This window comes from Manis pentadactyla, chromosome 1 (assembly GCF_030020395.1).
Source record: "Manis pentadactyla isolate mManPen7 chromosome 1, mManPen7.hap1, whole genome shotgun sequence".
NCBI lineage: Eukaryota > Metazoa > Chordata > Mammalia > Pholidota > Manidae > Manis > Manis pentadactyla.
The window spans coordinates 168457220-168482356 of record NC_080019.1 but is presented as its reverse complement, the minus strand read 5'-3'; the positions used below and the strand labels follow the sequence as shown (position 1 = coordinate 168482356).

Genomic DNA, 25137 nt, shown 5'->3' with positions numbered 1-25137 from the left:
TTCCAGAGGCTCAGATAAGCTGGAGGCAAATTCCTTAGTTGTCCATTCCCAGAGATAAGTAACCTGCACCAGCTTGTGGTCCCAGTGACTGGTTAGATGAAAAATCCTTTTTTCAGACAGGTGGATAGAGGCAGGGTGAAAAATAGCCAAGTAGTGCTTGGCATTATAAGTGAACACAGAGTGACACTGGCTGGCTGTGTCTATCACTTGGATTGCACCATTTCTATCTCACTGGAGTTGAAGGCTTCATAGAGAAGGTGGTGGGTCTCCCCTAATTCTGGCAGGCCTTAAGATATCAGATATCATTAGAAATAATTAAGGAGAAATATGGGTTTTTGTTTTTGATTTTTTTTAAAAAGCATTGGAAGGCCACCAAGAAGGCCCATCTTACGTTCCTTCGGTGCTATGTGAGTTCTGCAGAGTTACAAATGTTGGATCTGGATGGTCTGTGAGAAACAACAAGACGAATGTGAATTCCAGTGATTTCAGTTTTTTTAGCAAAGGACTTATTAAAACGTGGTGGAAATTCTCCGGAATATATTCATGAACACTTCTCAGGATCTCCCTGAAATCATTCTAATACTGTCTTTGATCTGCACAGTTGGAGGTAGGTATAACTCCTTATTTGAATTTATTTTACAGATATATATAACTTGTAAATGCCACCATATAGAATTAAGGAAAGTAGCAGTAATAGAAAATTAGAATTTTGTTTCTAAATTCATGTCTTTATTCCAAGGTGTTTCAATCATATGAATCCAACAATAGTCTGCCCCTGAGAAGAGACATGTAGAATCTGATCTATATGCTTCACCTTTGTTTTGTTCAAAGCAGTCACACCTTCTTACCTGCTAGGTGATGGTTAGATATAAGTGATTGGGGAGAATTGAAGCAGATAGGCAGAAAATCAAGGTTTGGGAGATCTTATTGTTATTTCTGTGATCATAAAATATAGCTTCATTCATATTTTAAAGTTAGTTGCCCTACCACTTTCTTCACTTGGACAAGGAATTTTCAAGTGATTGGTCTTCTGAATGGATCAATTACTTTTTAACTACTCAGCAGGGTTTTGTCCAAAATGATAAATTACCCTAGCTTTTATGAGAAGAAAAGGACACTGTGAACACTGTCAAGTCAAAAGAAAGCACTTTCTTTTTTTTGTTTGTTTTGCATTCTTTGACCTGATTGGAATTGTATAACAAAGAAGCACAAAATGTTGAACTGAAGAAAATACTGGAATATTGCCTTTTGCACTTTGATAACAATAATGAAAAAGGTTGAAGAACATTAAATATTCATTATAGGCTTTATAATGTGTGGTAGGTAACTAGTAATAGGTGGCTAGTCTTTTGCACTGGGCAAATTATTATAGCTGCCTATTATTATCTTGGGAATCAGCCAGGAGATTTCATTAAAGTTTAGCTGTTTATTAACTTCTCATTGCAGGATTGCTAAAGAAACTAACATGTGAATTATAGTGTATACAAAAACTGCTATAAGTATTTTAGTAGTAACCCAAGAACCAATGATTACTGGCAATTTTAACTAAAGATTCTAAGCAAAACGAGATACTTCATAAGCAGTTAGATTAGCAATCTAGTAAATTAACAATTACACTGGTTCTGTGTGCCTAAGTATGAGGGAGGTTTTCAATTATAGGAATATAGGAAGTGAGTAGTGGAACAATATTTCATTGTTCTCAGTATTAATAAATCGTATCAAATTAAAGTAGTATAAATGTGATATTTCACTGCCTTTCAGTAAAGATTTTTTTTTTGCAGCATTTTTAAAACTACGTTTGAAAGACTTTCCAATTCCTCTCCCTGTGATATTGTTTTTAATTGGATGTAGTTTTGAAATACTAAGTTTTACATCTGACCAGGTGTGTATAGTAAATATGAGTATTTTGTATTATACCTAGATACTTATGAATGCAAAGATGGCTTAAGAAAATTTGTAAAAATATTTGTCTCTTTACTGTTCTGCCAGTTGATAAATGCTTGTGATGTGGATAACATCAGATTGGATGTGTAAAAAAAAAAGAACCAGGTATGAAAGAGCTGAGATATAGCTAAACATTATCAAAACAGAGCATGGGTCCGAAACTAGGAAGGCAACTCAGAATGAGTATATGTTAGCTACTAAGAGTGTGAGTGGCTAATGAGTGTTTAAGCAGAATTCAAAAGCTTAGACAGGAAATTGGTTAACAAGATAGAAGCCTGGAGAGACTTTGAGCTGCTAATATAGATCTGTCATAGCAAAAGAATTCTGATATTGAACCAATTCTATTGTTTTAGGAATGTTTCAAAGGGTTCCCATTACAATAGAGGCTAGTCTTTAAGTGTGCCTGGCTTAGAATATATTATGAAAAATTAATTGATCCTCTTACCTAGAGTGCAAAGTGAGGTAAGGCAAGGCAAACTACAGACATGTATTACTACATAGCTGGGAACAGCTGGGTTCAGTTAGAGGAGAGAGAATATACTTACTCCAAGAAATATAGAATGCACTATTAAATAGTCCTTTAGCCCAGCATTTGGCAGTAAACTTTTTCTGTTAAGAGCCACATAGTAAATACTTCAGAATACACAGGCCATATGATTTATCACAACTGCTCAACTCCACCATTTAGTTTAAAAGCAGCCATAGACAATAAGTAAGTGAATTGGCATGGCTATTTCCAATAAGACTTTATTTACAAAAACAGGCAGTAAGCCAGATTTGGCCCAGGGGCCATATCTTGCCAGCATCTGCCCTAGTCAGAGTGTGAATGAGAATGTATGAAATGATTGACTTTCCCAAATAGATTTAATCAGTGATGTTAAAAAAACATTATGGTTCTTGAAGAGGAGGGGAGCCAAGAGGCAGCATGAGTAGTTCAGGGGAAATCTCCTCCCAAAAACATATATATTTTTGAAAATACAACAAATACAACTATTCCTAAAAGAAACACCAGTGGATACAGTAAAACAAACAGGCTATATCTACATTTGTGAGAACTCAGCATCACATGAAGGGGGTAAGATACAAGCCGTGGACGAGCGGGACCCGAACGCCCCCCTACCCCAGACCTCGGCGGGAAGAAAGGAGTTGGAGCGGGGAGGGAGTGAAAGCCCAGGACTGCTAAACAACCAGCTCTAGAAATCCGCACTGGGAACTCAGACACACGGTGCGTGGGGTGCTGGATATTAGAGAAACGGAAAAGCAAAACCTGCAAACAGGTCCCTGCAGCTAGTGCCCCTGGGACAAAAGAAAAGCGAGTGCTTTTTGCAAGTCTTAAAGGGACAGGGACCCCACAGCTGAACGAAGTCTTCCCGGCACATTCAGCCCAGCACCTGGGAATCCCAGGGAACTCTAGGTGACCTAACCCACTGGGCGGCAGCACAGCTCTGAAGCCCCTCACGGCGATAAGTAGCCTGTCAATCGTTTCCCCAACTGGCGCGGGCCCGAACACACCAGCCCAGTAGTGGGAAGGCGGCAGCGTGCTGGGGGTGGCAGTGCCAGAGGGGCCCGGGAGAGGGCTGCGTGAGCCTGTGGCAGCGGTGACCGACTGGCCCAGGAGCGGCCCGTGTGCACCTGCGGCAGCACCAGAGGGGCCTGAGTGCAGCCCACGGGAGCTGGCAGCAGCAGCAGAGGAGCAGCCCAGGAGCAGCCGTGCCCCCAGAAGCCACCCAGAATCTCAGCCCAGTTCACAGCTGCCTGGGCCAGACCCAAGGGCCACTGCTGGCACACAGCTGCCCAGCAGGGGTGCCGCTTTTGCAGGAGAGCACACCCGGCCTGCAACTCCCTGCAGGGCTTTGTGCTGCTCTGACGGAGACCCCACCCACAGCAGCTTAGGGGATTAACCTGGAGGCTGCTCCAGGAGTGTGGGTAACCAACACAGGCAGTGGAGAAGGGCAAGGCAACCAGCAAGCTGGAAAGGACTTTGTTCTCCCAGCTGACACACACACTACCTGCCTAAAGCTACCTCTATCACCATAAAAAGGCAGAAGAATTTAGTCCAGTCCAAAATAGTCCAGACAACCCCTGAGAGAGGGCCTGGGGAGATAGACCTAATCAATCTCCCCAAAAAAGAATTCAAAATAAAGTTCATAACCATGCTGATGGATCTGCAGAGAAACATGCAAGAGCTAAAGGAGCAAGAACAAAGGGAGAATACAGAAATAAAACAATCTCTGGAAGGATTTCAGAGAAGACTGGGTGAGGTGCAAGAGGCCGTTAATGGAATAGAAATCAGAGAACAGGAATGCAGAGAAGCTGACACAGAGAGAGATAAAAGGATCTCCAGGAATGAAAGAATATTAAGAGAACGGTGTGAACAATCCAAACAGAACAATATTCGCATTATAGGGGTACCAGAAGAAGAAGAGAGAAAAAGGGATAGAAAGTGTCTTTGAAGAAATAATTGCTGAAAACTTCCCCAAACTGGAGGAGGAAATAGTTGCTCAGATCACGGAAGCACACAGAACTCTCAACAGAAGGGACCCAAAGAGGACAACACCAAGACACATAATAATTAAAATGGCAAAGGTTAAGGAAAAGAACAGAATATTAAAGGCAGCTAGAGAGAGAAAAAAGGTCACCTACAAAGGAAAACCCATCAGGCTATCATCAGACTTCTCAACAGAAACCTTACAGGCCAGAAGAGAATGGCATGATATATTTAATGCAATGAAACAGAAGGGCCTTGAACCAAGGATACTGTATCCAGCACAATTATCATTTAAATATGAAGGAGGGATTAAACAATTCCCAGATGAGCAAAAGTTGAGAGAATTTGCCTCCCACAAACCACCTCTACAGGGTATTTTAGAGGGACTGCTCTAGATGGGAGCATTCCTAAGGCTAAATAGATGTCACCAGAGAAAATAAAATCACAGCAAATAAAGCAGACCAACCAAATACTAACTAAAGGCAAAAAATAAAATCAACTACCCACAAAAGCAGTCAAAGGAAACACAAAAGAGCACAGAGCAAAATACCCAACATATGAAGAATGGAGGAGGAGGAATAAGAAGGGAGAGAAATAAGGAGTCATCAGACAGTGTTTATAATAGCTCACTAAGTGAGTTAAGTTAGACAGTAAGATAGCAAAGAAGCTAACCTTGAACCTTTGGTAACCATGAACCTAAAGCCTGCAATGGCAATAAGCCATTTCTTTCAATAATCACCCTAAATGTAAATGGACTGAATGCACCAATCAAAGACACAGAGTAATAGAATGGATTTCATTACAGTACCTTAGAGTAGGTAAATACTGCACCAGTGTGCACTTGGTATTTTGCTTTAATTTGTTTCATTTCCCCCTTAATTTGCTTCATTCTGATATTCAGCCTATATAGACCAAGAACAGAGCTGGAACTGGGCTGAGGTAAAGCAGAATAGGCAGCAATAAAAATATCCTTCTGCTTTTTTTTCATGAGCCAATAAAAAGATGAAGTAATGTCAAAAAAAAAAAAAAAAACAAGACCCATCTATATGCTGCTTACAAGAGACTCACCTCAAACCCAAAGATATGCACAGACTAAAAGTCAAGGGATGGAAAAAGATATTTCATGCAAACAACAGGGAGAAAAAAGCAGGTGTTGCAGTACTAGTATCAGACAAAATAGACTTCAAAATAAAGAAAGTAACAAAAGATAAAGGAGGATATTACATAATGATAAAGGGCTCAGTTCAACAAGAGGATATAACCATTATAAATATATATGCACCCAATACAGGAGCAACAACATATGTGAAACAAATACTAACAGAATTAAAGGAGGAAATAGAATACAATGCATTCATTCTGGGAGACTTCAACACACCACTCACTCCAATGGACAGATCCACCAGACAGAAAATAAGTAAGGACACAGAGGCACTGAACAACACACTAGAACAGATGGACCTAAAAGACATCTATAGAACTCTACATCCAAAAGCACACACTCTTCTCAAGTGCACATGGAACATTTTCCAGAATAGACCACATACTAGGCCACAAAAAGAGCCTCAGTAAATTCCAAAAGATTGAAATCCTACCAACCAACTTTTCAGACCACAAAGGTATAAAACTAGAAATAAATTGTACAAAGAAAGCAAAAAGGCTCACAAACACATGGAGGCTTAACAACATGCTCCTAAATACTCAATGGATCAATGACCAAATTAAAATAGAGATCAAGCAATATATGGAAACAAATGACAACAACAACACAAAGCCCCGATTTCTGTGTGACACAGTGAAAGCAGTCTTAAGAGGAAAGTATATAGCAATCCAGGCATATTTAAAGAAGAAAGAACAATCCCAAATGAATAGTCTAACTTCACAATTATTGAAACTGGAAAAAGAACAAATGAGGCCTGAAGTCAGCAGAAGGAGTGACATAATAAAGATCAGAGAAGAAATAAATAAAATTGAGAAGAATAAAACAATAGAAAAAATCAATGAAACCAAAGGAAAAATCACAACGGACCCCACAGAAATACAAAATTTTTAGAGAATACTATGAAAATCTATATACTAACAAGCTGGAAAACCTAGAAGAAATGGACAACTTCCTAGAAATATACAACCTTCCAAGACTGACCAAGGAAGAAACAGAAAATCTAAACAGATCAATTACCAGCAACGAAATTGAAGCAGTAATCAAAAAACTAACCAAGAGCAAAACCCCTGGGCTAGATGGATTTACCTTGGAATTTTATCAGACATACAGAGAAGACATAGTACCCATTCTCCTTAAAGTTTTCCAAAAAATAGAAGAGGAGAGAATACTCCCAAACTCATTCTATGAAGCCAACATGACCCTAATACCAAAACCAGGGAAAGACCCCACCAAAAATGAAAACTACAGACCAATATCCCTGATGAACATAGATGCAAAAATACTCAACAAAATATTAGCAAACTGAATTCAAAAATACATCAAAAGGATCGTACACCATGACCAAGTGGGATTCATCCCAGGGATGCAGGGATGGTACAACATTCGAAAATTCATCAACATCATCCACCACAGAAACAAAAAGAAGGACAAAAACCACATGATCATCTCCATAGATGCTGAAAAAGCATTCAACAAAATTTAACATCCATTCATGATAAAAACTCTCAACAAAATGGGTATAGAGGGCAAGTACCTCAACATAATAAAAGCCATATATGATAAACCCACAGCCAACATCATACTGAACAGCAAGAAGCTGAAAGCTTTTCCTCTGAGATCGGGAACAAGACAGGGATGCCCACTCTCCCCACTGTTATTCAATATAGTACTGGAGGTCCTAGCCGTGGCAATTAGACAAAATAAAGAAATACAAGGAATCCAAATTGGTAAAGAAGAAGTTAAACTGTCACTGTTTGCAGATGACATGATATTGTACATAAAAAACCCTAAAGACTCCACTCCAAAACTACTAGAACTAATATCAGAATTCAGCAAAGTTGCAGGATACAAAATCAGCACACAGAAATCTGTGGCTTTCCTATACACTAACAATGAACTAATAGAAAGAGAAATCAGGAAAACAACTCCATTCACAATTGCATCAAAAAGAATAAAATATGTAGAAATAAACCTAATCAAGCAAGTGAAAGACCTATACCCTGAAAACTATAAGACACTCTTCAGAGAAATTAAAGAGGATACTAACCAATGGAAACTCATCCCATGCTCTTGGCTAGGAAGAATTAATATCATCAAAATGCCCATCCTGCCCAAAGCAATATACAGATTCGATGCAATCCCTATCAAATTACCAACAGCATTCTTCAATGAACTGGAACAAATAGTTCAAAAATTCATATGAAACCACCAAAGACCCCGAATAGCCAAAGCAATCCTGAGAAGGAAGAATAAAGTGGGGGGGAATCTTGCTCCCCAACTTCAAGCTCTACTGCAAAGCCACAGTAATCAAGACAATTTGGTACTGGCACAAGAACAGGGCCACAGACCAGTGGAACAGAATAGAGACTCCAAACATTAACCCAAACATATATGGCCAATTAATAAACGATAAAGGAGCCATGGACATACAATGGGGAAATCATAGGCTCTTCAACAGATGGTGCTGGCAAAACTGGACAGCTACATGTAGGAGAATGAAACTGGATCACTGTCTAACCCCATACACAAAAGTAAATTCGAAATGGATCAAAGACCTGAATGTAAGTCATGAAACCATAAAACTCTTAGAAAAAAACATAGGCAAAAATCTCATGGACATAAACATGAGTGACTTCTTCATGAGCATATCTCCCCGGGCAAGGGAAACAAAAGCAAAAATGAAAAAGTGGGACTATATCAAGCTGAAAAGCTTCTGTACAGCAAAGGACACCATCAATAGAGCAAAAGTTATCCTACAGTATGGGAGAATATATTCATAAATGACATATCCGATAAAGGGTTGACATCCAAAATATATAGAGAGCTCATGCACCTCAACAAACAAAAAGCAAATAATCTAATTAAAAAATGGGCAGAGGAGCTGAATAGACAGTTCTCTAAAGAAGAAATTTAGATGGCTAACAGACACATGAAAAGATGCTCCACATCACTAGTCATCAGAGAAATGCAAATTAAAACCACAATGAGATATCACCTCACACCAGTAAGGATCACTACCATCCAAAAGACAAACAACAACAAATGTTAACGAGGTTGTGGAGAAAGGGGAACCCTCCTACATGGCTGGTGGGAATGTAAATTAGTTCAACCATTGTGGAAAGCAGTATGGAGGTTCCTCAAAAAGCTCAAAACAGAAATACAGTTTGACCCAGGAATTCCACTTCTAGGAATTTACCCTAAGAATGCAGCAGCCCAGTTTGAAAAAGACAGATGCACCCCTATGTTTATCGCAGCATTATTTAAAATAGCCAAGAAATGGAAGCAACCTAAGTATCCATCAGTAGATGAATCGGTAAAGAAGAGGTGGTACATATACATAATGAAATACTATTCAGCCATAAGAAAGAAACAAATCCTACCATTCGCAACAACATGGATGGAGCTAGAGGGTATTATGCTCAGTGAAGTAAGCCAGGCAGAGAAAGACAAGTACCAAATGATTTCACTCATATGTGGAGTATAAGAGCAAAGAAAAACTAGAGGAACAAAACAGCAGCAGAATCACAGAACCCAAGAAAGGACTAACAGTTACCAAAGGGAAAGGGACTGGGGAGGATGGGTGGGAAGGGAGGGATAAGGGCAGGGAAAAAGAAAGGGGGCATTACGATTAGCATGTATAATGTTGGGTGGGGGGCATGGGGAGGGCTGTGCAACACAGAGAATATAAGAAGTGATTCTACAGCATCTTACTATGCTGATGGACAGTGACTGTAATGGGGTTTGTGGGGGGGACTTGGTGAAGGGGGGACCCTAGTAAACATAATGTTCTTCATGTAACTGTAGATTAATGATACCAAAAAACAAAAACAAAGAAACATTATGGAAAAGCTGTATTCAGGTGAGAACCAGAAACAGATTACTTCTTCATTTGTCATGAATAGGTTTTACAGCATATGATTTTAACATAAATGTAATTTTAAGTATTTCTATAAATTTAATTTTACTATTTGTCAGTACACTTTAAAGGGACACTTTTTGACCTTATGTCAAAGACTGTGAAGGGCCTAAGATTTTATTGTACTGACAAGCTAATAAGTCAGCCTGCCACAGTTTCACAGTTCTGGCAAAAAGATGTGGGACTCCTTGGCCAAAGACAAAAGCCCTTTATTGCTCACAGCAGAAGCCAGAGTATCAGCATTTCCTTGTCCTGTTCCATGAGCTCCAGTTACCATAGGAAGAGGCAAAGAGGGTCAGGTACAACCTGTATACACAATGGGTTGCTTATAGAAGAAAAAACCTGAGCTTAGAGAATATGAATATTTCGTGAGGGCAGTAAGTTTACCTGCCCTCTTGCCCCAGAGGGAGATATGATGTTTATTATCCTGGGCAGTATAGTAGAGCCTGCCCTTGGCTCTAGAAGGAGGCACTTGCTCGATCTTCAAAGCTGTTAAGCCATACAAATATTCTAAAAGATACAGTCTGGCAGGAAAGTAATCAGTGCCTCCACTCATAAGATGTGGAGAAATGCAAGAAATCCATGGAGAATCATCTCCCAAATGCGAAGATACCACCTAGCGCAGTAGGTATTCAGTGTTTCCTTGGTGGATGAATGTTGAATGTATGTCTATAATAGGATTTACAAATATCAACTGCTTATTTTATAATAAACACCATTCATTAATTATTTCATGAACTGCATTAGCTTCCCAGTCTCAATTCCTGCTATTCTACACACATCTTCTGTGTAAGCCATGGATAATTATTTGTAGTTTCTGAAATTTCATGGAATTGTTTACTCCTTTGTGGGTTTTGTGCATGCTAATCTATCTACCTGAAATCTCTCTCTTTCTCTTGTTTGCCTGAAAATCTCCCACATAGTCTCCACTACCCATGTCAATGTACTTCTATACCTGTTCTTTAGAAAAATGAAATGGGTGTAAAGATGTGCATAACCTATCCACCATATTGCATAATAATCTGATGGAAAATTATTAGAATCCAGCAGACTTAAACCTTTAATACTGATTACACCACGATGTAACTTTTTCTCTTTTGCTAGAGATAGGAATGCCTTGCAGGTGTTCTCTGATAATAGAAGGATGGATAAATGAGAAAATGACATATTTTTATATCATTAGGTCCAAAGATACACAGATGCCATACAACAGATGAATCCACACTTATTTTTTAATATATTTACACCAGTAATTATCTTTAATGTTGCATTTGACATGGACATTTACATGCTCCACAAGTTATTTTGGCAGGTAAGAAGTATTCTTTTTCAATAACATTATTCACCCATGAATTACTGCATGTTTTCTATGTTTTGATTTTTTAAAATTTTGCTCCAAATTAGGAAACAAAGAAGACAGGGAAAAAGCATGTGGTGTGGGAGAAGTAAATTGAGCTTTATATTTTAGAGACTACATAATATCTTGGAACTTGTCTAGCATATTGAAGACTCAGGAAAAAATTATGGAAGGAAAAAAGTAATTCTGAAAATCTGGCTTGCAGAACATATTGCCAGTTACAGTTTTAACTTTGAGATGCTGAAAGAGAGCTATTATTGAGATATATTAGGTCCAGTAAAAGGAAATTGTTGATAAAGTCAGGTTTTAAACACCCACCTTCTAAAACTTCCCACAAGCACATGTAAAAGAACAAAAACAGAGAATACCAACAATAACCCCAATTCACAAATTATTAAGATCTTTTTCTAGTTATGTGATATTTGGATCTCATCAAGGAAAGACCCTGACAAAATACTCCAGATCTTAAACAGAGTGTATTTCTTTCAAAGTAATCAAGAGTTTTGTAAATATAAGGCCATTATCTAAACTACATTAGAAGGAAAACTATTACAATAATTTATACCTTAAATAGAGTCAAAGCAAATGGAATTCAGACAAAAGACAAAAGAAATGAAATTGGAAAGAACAGAGATATACAAGTAATTGGGGCTGGTTCAGGTGACCTCTGCCAGGCTGTCTCCTGCACTGTGTTCCCCTTTGGGGGAAGGGGGGCCACCGAATGAGCTACATGGCCTGCCTCATGTACCTGTTGGTTGATATTAGTTTTGCTGGGGCTGTGGGTATCCCTGTGACCCACGTAGGGGGTTATTCCAGGCTTCTTCACATGAAGTTGCAGAGTCTCAAGCTCAAATTTGCCAGAACTTTTTAAGTCTTTGCATTATGTTTGCTCTTGTTCCTTTAAGCAAATTACATGATGGGCCCAAAGTCAGCATGGGAGTCAGCTACTCAGTGGTGTGGATTCAGGAAGCAGAGGCACTACAGCCACTTTTGCAAAAAATACACATGTAATTTTTGGAGGGTATCCATATCTACCTGGTGGAAGAACAAGAATTTAGGCCTCCTGACCCTCAATCCTCTCTTCTCAAAGCCTCATTTAAATTTATTCTATTGAACAGGAGTTAGTAATACAACTCTGCTGACCACGAAACCTTACAGTGAGAACTCAGCCACACTGGAGGTAAATTATCGAGGGAATCTTGACTTTCTTTCACCATCCTGATGCTGTCATCAAGCTTTAGCCACCAAAGACTCCCTGTCAGTATGCCGGCCTCAGTAATGCCATGTAAACATTCAATCACTGTTCTGCCACGTCTAAGATTGGGTTAGAGGCATATGACTAAGTGACATAACCAAAACCGCTCAACACTAGCACCAGGGCCTCTTGAATCAATGTCCAGTGCTCCTTCCTCAGCCCATTCTGCATGATTGTCCTTGCACAGATGAAAGAGGAAAATAATCAGGAAGACAGCTGTTAATATTTTAGTTCTGAATTCTTTTTTTTTTTAATTGGCTTGGTTTTGCACCTTCCCGGTGCTATCACAATGCCTCGTGTGGCAAATAAACATGCACTAAGTGAGGGAATGAGAACCTGTGCTTTTTCATTAGGAAAATGTGTTGTGTGACTTTCCTGATGTAGCAAAACTAAGACAGGAACCTGGGGGTACCATTTGATTTTACTTCTCTGGAGAATTGTTTTAAACAGGAGTGACTGGTACACTGCTGATAGTTGTATTTGTTGGAACCCTTTTGGACGGCAGTTTAGTAGTATCTGTGGAAAGCCCTGAAATGACATGTCCTTCATCTTACTTACTGAAACTCTAAAGAAATAATTAAAGATGTATGATAAGGTGTAGTTATGATACTTTTTTTTAATGCTGTTTTTCATTTAATATTGGCAGTAGGAACATTTTCAACATCATTAATAAATCCTTACCCTTTCTTGTTTTTTTAATTGAGATACAATTAGTACATAACACACTAGTTTCAGGCGTACAACACAATGATTTGATATTTGTATATATTTTGAAATTATTGCCAAAATAAGTTTCATTAACACCCATCACCTCACATAATTAGGAATTTTTCCTTAGATGAGAACTTTTAAGACCTGCTCTCTTAGCAAGTTTTAAATACACAATACAGTATTATTAGCTATAGTCACCATACTATACGTTGTATCCCATGATTTATTTATTTTATAACTGGAATTTTGACACCCTTCACCCATTTCACCAGTTCCTACCCTGGCCTCTGGCAACCACCAATCCGTTCCTTGTATCTGTATGAAACCTATTGTTTCATTGTGTGTGTGTATGTGTGTGTCAGATTTCACATATAAGAAATACTACAGTATTTATCTTTCTTTGTCTGACTTATTTCAGTAGTATAATATCCTCAAAGTCCTTCCATATTGTTGGAAATGGCAATTTCCTTCTGTTTTGTGGCTGAGTAGTATTTCTTTATGAATACGTGTATGTATGTATGTATGTATATGTATATGCTTATCTGTATCACATTTTCTTTATCCATTCATCTATCAATAGACACAGGTTGCTTCTATGTCTTGGCTATTGTAAATAATGCTGCAGTGAATATGGGGGTGCAGTTCTGAAATTTTATAGGTACTTTCAGGCACAATCACCACATTTTCCCAAATCCATCTGGGAATGAAATCTTGCAAAATAGGCACCATAGGTAGAATAAGAGAAAGTAGAAGGCAGTGTGGTTGGAAAGTAGAAGGCCAGTTTTCAGTTATTAAATAACGGAATTTCCCTTCCCATCTTTTCTATAGTTCTCTGCCATTTCTCTACATACTTTTTATTATCTTTTCTTCTTTCTTTTCCTCTTTTGTAACTTCTTTCTAAATCTGTGTTCTTTTTTCCTATGTCAATAGCCTATGTCTAAGTTTTTATGCATAGCTAAATGTATGTGTGTGGTAGGTATGTATACATGTTCACAAATACAATTTTATATTCAATGACCTTATAAGAAAATTAAAAGTTCCTTTTTAATAATAGTATGCTATTTCCTACAACTGGTATTCTTTAGGTACCAAGAATCTCACTGAAATATTTGCCCCTTATTTCCAGGTTGCAAGCACATAACTATTAAATAAGATAATTAAAAATTTCCCTTTGATGGACTGTGATTCTACACCTCTAATAATCCTGATAACATGCTTTAAAAAATGAAATACAAAGACAGTCTGATTTTTCTATCTGTAAAATTTCTTTTCAGATACTTTTAATTACAATTCCTGGCTTTCTGATGAATTATATTTTAGTTCTTTGGTATCTGACATCTGTGAATCAATTACTTTTGAAAACCATCCCATGGTTATTATTTTCATCTATCCTTGTGAGTTCAGATCCCACGCTGACTGCAATTGCTGTAAGAGACCTTGGTATGTCTATTTTTCTCTTTTTCTACATTTAAAATAGCATATTCTATATTTAACTTGTCTGATTTTAAGATCTTTTGTTCACTGTAGCTTTTCACTATGTGAAGTTGGGTACTGGGGCAATGGGGGTTGAGCATAGAAATTTGGGTTGGTGATGCTTAGAACAGAATGAAATGCCAGTGATGGGATTACTGTGTGTGTGTGTGTGTATACATATACATATATATATATACATATATATTAAAGTCTTACATCTAATTGTGTAATAGGCTAAGGGGTTATTTGAAATCCTTGACTTTATATTTGCTCCTACCTTGAGCCAACAGAATAGTTCTGGGGGCATTACAATATTACATATGCATTGTGGTGACATTTCTATTGCCCAACACCTCTTTTCCTTGAAAATACTGTCAGTAGGATAAAGCCATTTGTTTAAAAAATATTGCCTTGGGAATCACTGCCACTATTAGGACTAAAAATCTGAAAAAAAACACAATAAAATCACTAATTACACAGTGTTTTCCGTGTACACTATTTTAGGACAAAAACTCAAAAAAAAAAAGAATCTAAAACATTGTTTTTCCAAATCTATTGCTCTCATTCAAGAAAAACAATAACTTAGTTTTCCCTCAACCACTTCTTAATAATGAGAACTAGAAATAGAATTCGAATTCTTAAAATAGAATTCTAATAGGGCACACACATACACATGTGCATGCAAACACACACACACACACACACACACACACTTTTAGTTTTTGTCCAGTTAAAAGGACAAAGAACTGCCTTAGACAAGTAGAAATAGGAGAGACACATCAAGTGGACCTATTATGCATAAAGGAAAGCCAAGTCTTCAAAACAAGGAGATTAAGATTATGAGACAAAGATTTTAGAAGAAGGAAATGCCAATATCTATCATCCAACATGCCTCCATGGGATTATGTCATTGCCAACCCATTTCCTGCTCAGAAGATTGTGGGGAGTTTCTATGCTACCTCAGAGCATTCCATACTTCTCTTGACTTTGGGTTAGTCTCATAAATTTTTGTCCGTCTTGCCATTACTCTTGAAGTTTTTGTTTCCTCATTACTTTTCATCTTTTAAAAAACTTTGTAAAAGTAAAGTATGTTTCTCTTGGCAACATTTTTGTCTGAATTTACAAAGCAAAATTTTTTTTTTATCCTCAGAAAAAATTTGCCTAGGCCTATGAGTAGAGTACATGAATACATTCACATTGTCCCTAGCTTTTTATGGTCTGCTGACTACTCTTACGCCCCCATGTCTGTTTATTTATCTCCAAATATTCACATTTTGTTATAGCTCCATTTTCTAAAATGGAACAATTATACAACAATATCAGTTTTTTCTGAATAAGAAACAACTGAAGAGTTTTAACAACTGAGTAAGAGAAAACATAGTGGCTTAAAACAATTATTATTTCTCTTGAGTGTGACAGTTTTCTGATGATATGAGCTAAGCTCTGCTGACCTTGGCAGGGCTCATTAGTGAATCAACAGTCAGCTGGAGGGTCAGCTGGGGGCTAAATAATCTAGGATGGCCTCAACTGGGAAGACCGACCTTTATCCCACATATTTCTCACATTCCTCCAGTAGGATAGTAAGGGAATTCTGCCTTGATGGTAGAAAGTGTCCAAGAGGGGAAGCAGAAATCTTTCTCAAGCCTCTACTAGTATTTAGTCATAACAAAACAGATGGATCTCTTTAGAAACTGCAAAACCTTATAGCAAAGGACATGGATGTAGAGAGAGGTGAAGAATTAGATTCTCAAGGCAATCAAGCTTCCATAGGAACAGGACAACCCTGGCGTTTCTTCTCATTCAACAGCCTACTTACTGTATTAGGTTGTGATCAACTACATATAGAGTGGATGTTTCACAAGAAAGGCTTTTCCCATGTAGTATTATTTCCTTCTTATGGACATTTAGGAAATCATTGAAGATGGTCATAGTTACAGTTTTGCCATTACAGGTATATTTCATAGCAAAGAAAAGGATAATTGATGGATATTTAAACTCAGAATATCATCATCAATGGAGGAAAATCAGGATAGAAGTCAATCATATGAGGGTCTTGCCATTCATGCAGCTTTATTTCTAAAACCTTGAAAGGAATCTATGGGAAAGTTAGACAACATCTAATTTTAGTGAGATTATCTGGACAATTGCCTTAATACTTCCCTTAGGTACTATGTTATAAAGCTTTGTTTTATGAATTTACTTTATTGCTACATCATCATTTTTTGTCTTGCCTTAAACACATGATGTATATATTTATATAGGCCAAATCACTGAATTAAAAAAAATGATTTTCTTGTTTTCATCTGTGCTTTAAAATAAAGAATGAGAGCTCTAGTTGATTATCTCACATATATAAACCATAATCAACTACAATTAACTTGGTACCTAATTATGATGCTCTAGACTTAACTTAGGGTTTATATATAATTAAATTTCCTTGAAGGGAATTTTCAAACATGACCAAAGTTTATTTAAGTATGTGGCAAGAGTATGTTATATAAACCCATAGCTAAGGATATCCTTCTACTTAATAATAAAATTTTATTCTTTAATATTAATGAAATTTTTCCTACCTGAAAAAAATATTTTTCCCTTCCATAGGTCTTTCTAGAAGCCTCATCAATTTAATTAATGGGGAAAGTCTGATGACCTCTGTAATGTCTTTAATTATGTTTACCAGTGTGTTAGATCTTAACTCTGGCCAGCAAAGGCAAATGAACTTTTCCTTAGGTAAGGAACTATTTCTTCCTTAATTTCCTGAAATCAGAATCCTGTATTTTCTAAAAGCTGACATGGATTTTGTAATATCTTACCATAAATTTTGCTTGTACAAACATAATTGTATTAGTATAGTAATGCATCCTTTACAAAGCACTATCACACATCCCTTATTTAACATTAGTTATGGTTTTGTTGTGTGGCTGGTTAGAGATTTTTTCCTGAGGATATTTATAGGAGCAACGTTCCACAGGCCTAGGCTGAGCCAGAGTGCTTGGTACCAAGAATGAGAGATGTTGTTTTCTATGGATTGAAGAGATAAGCTGATAAGCCAGTTAGGATATCCACCATTGGTGAGAGGAGACAGCTTCCCTTCCTGTGGTCCTGGGACTATCTCCCTGCAGGCAACACAGAAAGATGTCAGCTCAGGAGGAAGTGTGAGTCCTATATCCATCTTCAGGGTCTGAGGGCAGTGCTTGTAAGCAAAGAGATTGCAAGGTGCCCATGAACTCATTTACCATATTCAGAGAGCCTTAAACCATAAGTAATTGTTTTCCTTTATCATATATGTGTGTATAAAATAAATGATATATGCACATCATAATTAATAATTTTAAAGTGTACAGATGTTTAACTGTCTCTCAGGACAAAAAATATAGTATTACCAGCACTCCTAGAAGCACCTTATATGCCCCACCTTAAACAAAATCCCCTTAGGTGCCTCCTGGAACAATGGTTCCCAGAATGTAGTTGCTGGGTTGGAGTGGGGAATAGGGTTCAGAGAACCCTTTAAGGGTGTCCATGAAGTCAAATATTTTCACAATAATACTAAGAAGTTATTTAGCTTTTTACTATGTTCCCACTTGTACTGATTTGGGGAAAAAATTATTACAGTCTTCTTAAGAAAATTGCTGATATACACTACCACACTCACTGTATGTCTCCTGAATTCTAAGGCCTTCTGCAGCATTATCTCATTCTGCCCTTTAGCTCCCTGAAAAAAGAGTGTTGGGAGGCGCTCTGGACCATGTTCTAGTACCTCAGAGGTTTATATCATGCCCCAAATCCATTATATTAAAGTGGTTTTCTTCCAATACCCCTTCTCCCTAGAAATCAAGCAAATACTAAATTAGGTTTGCAACCATTCAAGAAGAGAAAGTTTGAGCTATAGTTGTTTTTATGTCCCTGGAGAGTGCTTCACTGTTGGGTAGCCAAGGACCCTGTTTACCTCTATGCTGACCCATCTGTGCCATATATATTCATAATCAATGCCTACAAATCAGAATCAAAGACTATTCTTTTTCAAGGAGACCCATTCTGGTGACCATCACCTTTCTCATGTCTTCCTCAAGGGAGCTGACCTAGATGGTGGTCAGTTACCCTACATGGGCATGAGAAGCACACACCTTCAGCCTTGGTCTACATCCAGTTTGTTTGCCCAATCCATGACAGTTTGGAATATCTTGGGTAAAGCAGAACTGCAGTTTAGCACAGGAAGGTACCACCTCTTCTTTAAATGCTTCATACATGCCAGCTATGGTATAAGAGAAAGTCACACTCAGCAGACTCAGAGACTCCAAGAATGAACTAGTGGTTACCAAAGAGGAGGAGTGTGGGAAGGTGGGTGGGGAGGGAGGGAGAAGGGGACTGAGGGGTATTATGTTTAGTACACATGGTTTGGGGGATCATGGGGAGAACAGTGTAGCACAGAGAAGGCACATAGTGGATCTCTGGCAACTTGCTGAACTGATGGACAGTGACTGCATTGGGGTATGGGTGGGGACTTGATAATATGGGTAAATGTAGTAACCACATTGTTTTTTCATGTGAAACATTCATAAGAGTGTATATCAATCATACATTAATAAAAATAATAATAATTTAAAAAGAGAGAGAGAAAGCCACACTGACACACACATACAACCTCTTCCAAAATCCAAAGTCTAAAGGGGGTGACACAATATGGCACTCAGAGAGCTTTCACCACACAGACCTTACCCAGCACATAAGATATTTTTCTTTCCTAAAGGAGAAAGTAGCTTTCAAACTGGGTCTGCTAACTCCAGTTCCCTGCCTCCTGCTGAAACCAGAGTCTCTCCATCCTAATGTTTCAGTTACAGGTGATACTGGACTCTCGAAATTATCACCATAGCCAACTCCATCCTTAGAGCAGACGTGACCTGTAAGGCCATTCATGAAACTCTCCTCCCATGTTCACATTATCCCTACAGGTGTGTTAAATCTGTGACTCAAATTCTCCTCTTCTGTTCCTCACCCTGTAAAGGTCAGGGGGGGACTTCCTCACCCACCGGCATGCCTAATTGCAGAAACCAGTGCTATCAAGGTCTTAGCTGTCTGGTTTTCCTGGCAAGGGCATCGTAATGAGTGTGGAAAGCAATTTGGCAAAATCCAATAACATCAGTAAAGGGGAAATTATCTTCTAGTGTAACAATTTCAGTTCTGGGGCCTAAGGAAATAATCAGAGAAGTACAATAAAGTTCTGTACAGAAATACACACTGGTGCATCGCTTAACAGGGGAAAAACTGGAACCGAATGAAAGGCCCAACAGTAAGGAACAGGTCAGTCAGTTTGGCAGGTCAAAACAACAAAGGAGATTAACTCAGCTGGGATCTAGGGGCTTTCCTTTTTCTGCATTTGCTGTGGAGATCCAGGGGCTTTCCTTTTTTTCTGTATTTGCTGTGCATATCAGGTTAGATCTAGAATATAAGTTCCATGAATTTAGGGACTTTCTGCTGCTTGTTCATTACCGTATCTCCAAAAGGTATTCCACTGTTTGGCACTGAATAAATATGTTTCTCTTAAAGGGGACTGAAAGAGGCTCTTAAATTAAACTGACCCAATCATATAAATTTTTGTGTCTTTCAGCATTTGAAAAGAAACTCTTTCAACTTAGGAATAAGATAATACCATACATCTACCCCAAAGGCAATGAACTATTTTTAAATAAAGATAATGACAAAAAAAAAGTTGACCCAGACTATCATTTAAAATTAAGAGCAAATAAGTTCTACTAACTATTTTCTATTTACTCATCTTTCTTGCAGCCCAAGCCTTCCTGAGTGAAATCTGGTCATACGTTCTTGCAAGTTTCTTGTTTGGAATTTTAAGTTCGAAATTGATTCAATTGTGGCTGTCTACTGTTTTTGATGATGATGTCAATCATATCAGTCTCAGCTTTTCAGTTGTGTACCTCATCTATTTTATTTGTAAGTGAAGGTCATATACCTAAAATTATATGACATAGACTATTGAAAATAAAAGTATGGGAAAATATATACCAGTCGTTAGTAAAAAAAAAATTCAACTGATCAAGGAGGAACGTTTTGCTAAAATAATCTATCAAAGGAGATTAAAAAATATTAACATCTATACAACAGAAAATAATATCCCGAGATAAATAAAGCAAATACCATTACAGAAGGCAGAACAATGTGACAAAATCATTATTACAATGGGATACTTTAGTATGCCTTTCCCAAGTAATTTTATAACCAAATGGATAGAAAATAATTATGGCTATAAAGAAAATTTAAACAGAAAATTAAATGCCTGGTTATAAGATATAAGTAATTTTACCTCTCAAAACAGAAATGTTTATCCTTTACATATACCTGTAGACCATTTACAGAAATGAACTAGACTAGCACATTTCAATAAAATTCCAAACACTGTTCAACTGCGATGCAATAAGTACCAACAACAAAGGGAGGGTCTTTAAAAATAATCCTTCTAACTGCCTGAAATTAAATATAATTTTCTTGGTAACTGTTAGATCAAAAAGCATATCAAAATAGAAATTACAGATCAAGTAAGGCTGAATATTAGAAAATCTATCCATGTACCACCACTTACTCCTCACAGAAGTATGGCAGGCAATGATAATTAGCCTTATTACTGTTTCCTAATACAGCCTCAGAATCATGTTCAAACCAGTTCGTCAAGACAGCTTTACAAATTATTTGGATCTGGCATGTTCAATAATACCTAGTCACCAACTTACACTGTTTTTTTCCATTACGTTTAGAAATAAGACAACGTGGCCTATTCTCATGTCCATGATTTAAAGTAGCTCTGGAAGCTTTAGCTAATGTAATTTTTTTAAAAAAAGAAATGTTTCTATATATTTTGAAAGAGAAAATGATTACATTAGCCACAACAGTTTAGATTACATTAAAAACCCAACAGAATTAATTAATGAACTAAGCCAGCAAGGATCTTTAATAGTTTGATATAAAATAAATACAGAAAAAAGGCGTTCTTATAAGCCAGCAAGAACTAGTTAGAAAATATAATGAAATTTGATTCTCTTTACCTTGGCAAAAGTTATAAAATATAAAGGAATAAACTTAAAGTTTGGACCTAAACATAGAAAACTATAAAAGTTTATTGAGAAAAAATTTTTTGAATAAATTGAGACAGAGAAATATCTTCTCTTTAGAAATGTTAGAACAAAATTCATTATTTTCATGTCTGGGAAAAGAAAGGCAGAGATAGGATCTTGAGACATCTTAATCAATGGATTAAAGTCAATTATAATCTAGTGAGGTTACAGAATCAATTTAATAAATTAATATACAGTGAGGGGATGATCAGATAGTTCAAGTACATTCATCATGTACTACTTTAATTAGTATACCTAAGTTCCTACAAAAATCTATTTCAGCAAATGTAATTTCCTCTAGCATCATTTGGTAAGCAAGCATAGCCTCAAGATTAACAGTTATACCCAAGGAAATAATTTCAAACGTTTAGAGTCAAGAACTCATCACCTCACTTCCACCTCATTCATCCTGTACCTCTCAGAAAAAATTAGACCTGCTACCAAGCATGGTCTAGCCTCACCAGGGCACATGGATAGTTTTGTGAACTCCATATTCTTGCCAATGATCTGAAGCTAAAGCAATGCAAGGATGTCCAGTATGGACTTTACTACACAGTTGGGTGTAAATTTGAGGAGGAAGAAGGATGATGGGGATGGTAATAATTTTCAGTTTTATCCAGCTGGAACCAAATGGGGTAAGCTTTCTATAAAGTTGCTATACTTTCATGATATCTGATATTTTCATCCCTGATAACATTTGTGTTACTGTTGATATTAAATTAATACTTTATACTTATTTCCTTTTAAAAATAGGTGAGCTAGTTGGAATGTCTGGAATATTTACCCTGGCCATTATAGGGCTTTTTTTTAATTCTACAAGTTTTAAACCAGGAGTTGAAGCAGTTCTTCTCAAGTGAGTGGCTGGCATATTTTCACTTTGTTTCATTTATTAGAAGCTATAATATTATGATAGTAACTATATCTACATCTACATAATCAAAGCAAGATACTGACTTAAAAACTACCCCACTAAAAACCCTTTCTAAAAACTTCATTGCTTATGTCTTCTAATCCTCTAATTTTAAGCATTATTTGTAACCTCACTTGTGTTTATGTTGGCTCTGTTTTCTCACTAATTCCCTCAAGCTTCTGACCAGTTATTCAGGAATTACCACTAGTCAAAGCTAGGGTTAAGGTAAGCCAAGTGAAGCATTCATCTCAGGCACAAAATTTGAGCGGGTGCCAAAAAAACTTAGTAATCAAGATAAATAATATTTTAATGCAATATTTTAAAAATTGAAATTAGTGCAAAAAAAAATCCATGGTGGCACATTAAAATTTTAAATAAAGGCAAGAGCAATATTACCAATAATCCCTTTTGCCTCAGGCTCCCATATAGCTCCACATGGCACGGCTACAAGAATGGATGATCCGTATTTTAAGGACAGTGAAGAGATACCCTGCAAAGCAACTTAATTAAAAGATTAAGCTAGGGTATTTGAAGAGGATTGGAAGAGTTATAGATGGAAGTATAGCCAAGCTAAATGTAAGCAAGATACAGTTAGTAGAAATGCACAAATTGCTCCCTGCCCACAGGCACCCAGCAGAGTGGTGAGCGGGGTCTGCATCAGCCCATAGCAGTGCTTTCCGTAGTGTCCCCACAGGCAGGAAGGAAACTGACCTGAACCACACAGTGGTAGCATGTGTATTAGCAGGCATCCTATACCTTATCAGTGATTTTAGGAGTTTTGGAGAATATTATAGAAGATAGAATAATTTCAGAAGTCAGAAGCTTAAAAGTATAGGATCTTACAGAATTTTGGAGCACTTCCCTAAAATTTCATGTCCTGTAACACTGCAAACCAACAGTACCAGCAGCTAGGCAGAATTAATTGGGCCACAATTGTAGGAAGAATTAAAATATTACATGAGTGTTTATCTATGGGAAGTGATTCTGAAGACTCCCTTTACCTCCGTGCTCTACTGCAAACTGGATCTACCCTGAAGATGTAACTTTCCTTGCATTCCTTAAAAATGTGGTGTCTTTCTCACCCGCATTCCTGGTATACAAAGCCTAGAGTTGAGGTGGGTCATCTCTCTATAACTCATTTCTAGATCATTCTTTCTGATTCTTCTCCCGAAGAACTGAATTTTGAAGCTCACACCATTGTATTATACCTTCTGCTGCTCTCTCGGTTGCGATTCCCTCTGGAGATCTGAGTCACACTCTCGGGTTTATGGTGATTTCGGCCCCTCTCGCTGTGACTCTATTGGACACCATGACTCCAAGACATGCCCAGTGCTGTCAATCAACATCCACACAGTTGGTCCTTCTACTCCCTTACCTTTCAACTCCCAGACCTCCTCTCCTCTTTATGAGCATGTCCACCATGCTGCTTCAACCACTCACTTATGTGGCCATACAGATGCTTTCTTCATGATCTCGATTTCAAGAATCTTACTGTCTAAAATAGGTATCATCTTCTGGTGTCTGTGACAGTAGAAATCTAAGATAATAATGGTAAATCTTGCTATGTTCCACAACAATCTACAGCAGGTCCATGTTACTCTCTAAGAGCAGAGGCGCACCATCTCCCATCATTTCAGCTTACAGCCTTTAGGACCCCAGTTCTAACAATTCTGCAAAAACCCTGAGGCTATAATGCATTGATCCTATAATTCCATGATATCTGATATTTTCATCCCTGATAAAATTTGTGTCACTGTTGATATTAAATTAATACTTTATACTTATTTCTTTTTAAAAATAGGTGAGCTAGTTGGAATGATCTTTTACTGATCCTCACCTGCCTCACATCCTCCTCACCCAAATCATTTCTTTTGTTTAAAGCCATCTAGTAACCTCTCATCTCATTTGGCTGCAGGCCAAATTTGTTTTAATGGCAACGAAGTCCTATGATATGTCCCCCTGTTATCTCTGTGATTCCTTTCTACTGCTCTCTACCCACCTACCCTGCTCTAGCCACACTGACCACCCTGCTACTCCTCAAACATGCCAAACATGTTTCCTGGTTGGGTCTGTGTCTTTGTGTTTTGCTCTTGAAGTGTACATCCCATATATATGGGCATGCTTCCCCTACACGCTGGCAGAGGTGGCTGCCTCACTTATTTCATGCTTCTAGTCACACATCACCTTTTTATAAAGAAATTCTCAAGAGCTGCTTTATTGTCAACCCATATAATATTTTATTTCTGGCAACTTGACATCCCTAAATGTTTAGCCCATAAGTCCTTATCATTCCTCTGGGCTAGTCGCTGTGCATCACTGGACAACAAAAATAATACAGCTGCTGATATCTATTGAAGCAAACTCTCTGAGGGTGAGCACATGGGATTTCTGATCTTTAAAAACTCTCCTCTGATGATTCTTCCACACAGACAGGGTTGTGACCCTCTGCTACCATAAAAGATCTAGATTTATTAGGATATTGATCACCAAATGAAGGAAAGGCACTTTTAAAAAATATTCAGAAGCTTGTTTCCTGTGTGTCTGATTTTCAGTGTACACACACACATACACACAAGTACACACACATCCATCAGATGGCTTTGGGACTTGGTTTGCTGTCCTCACTCTGAACGTGGTGGGGACTGTTTCCTTAGAGAATCTGCTTTCCTGTCCATCAATTCTCTCCCATTAATTTCTACCACATGTGAAAGGGTCTGAATTGCTCCTCAATATTTGTTGCTTCATTGATTTGATTACATTTTATGCTAATTAACAAGACTATGATTTTTGGCTTTTAGTG

The 25137-nt window shown here is 37.6% G+C and overlaps 1 protein-coding gene across 1 annotated transcript in view; it reads left to right on the top strand.

The window, feature by feature from the left end:
* The first annotated feature begins 458 nt into the window (after positions 1-458).
* The window catches only part of SLC9C1 (solute carrier family 9 member C1), a 111830-nt gene continuing 87151 nt past the window's right edge, over positions 459-25137 (top strand). Inside the window, exons 1-7 of the mRNA XM_057488618.1 lie at positions 459-607; positions 1782-1882; positions 10694-10822; positions 14108-14273; positions 16908-17036; positions 20091-20252; positions 22181-22280. Of these exons, the coding sequence (XP_057344601.1) occupies positions 544-607; positions 1782-1882; positions 10694-10822; positions 14108-14273; positions 16908-17036; positions 20091-20252; positions 22181-22280 (851 nt within the window). The 5' untranslated portion in view covers positions 459-543. The remainder of the gene's footprint in view (positions 608-1781; positions 1883-10693; positions 10823-14107; positions 14274-16907; positions 17037-20090; positions 20253-22180; positions 22281-25137) is intronic.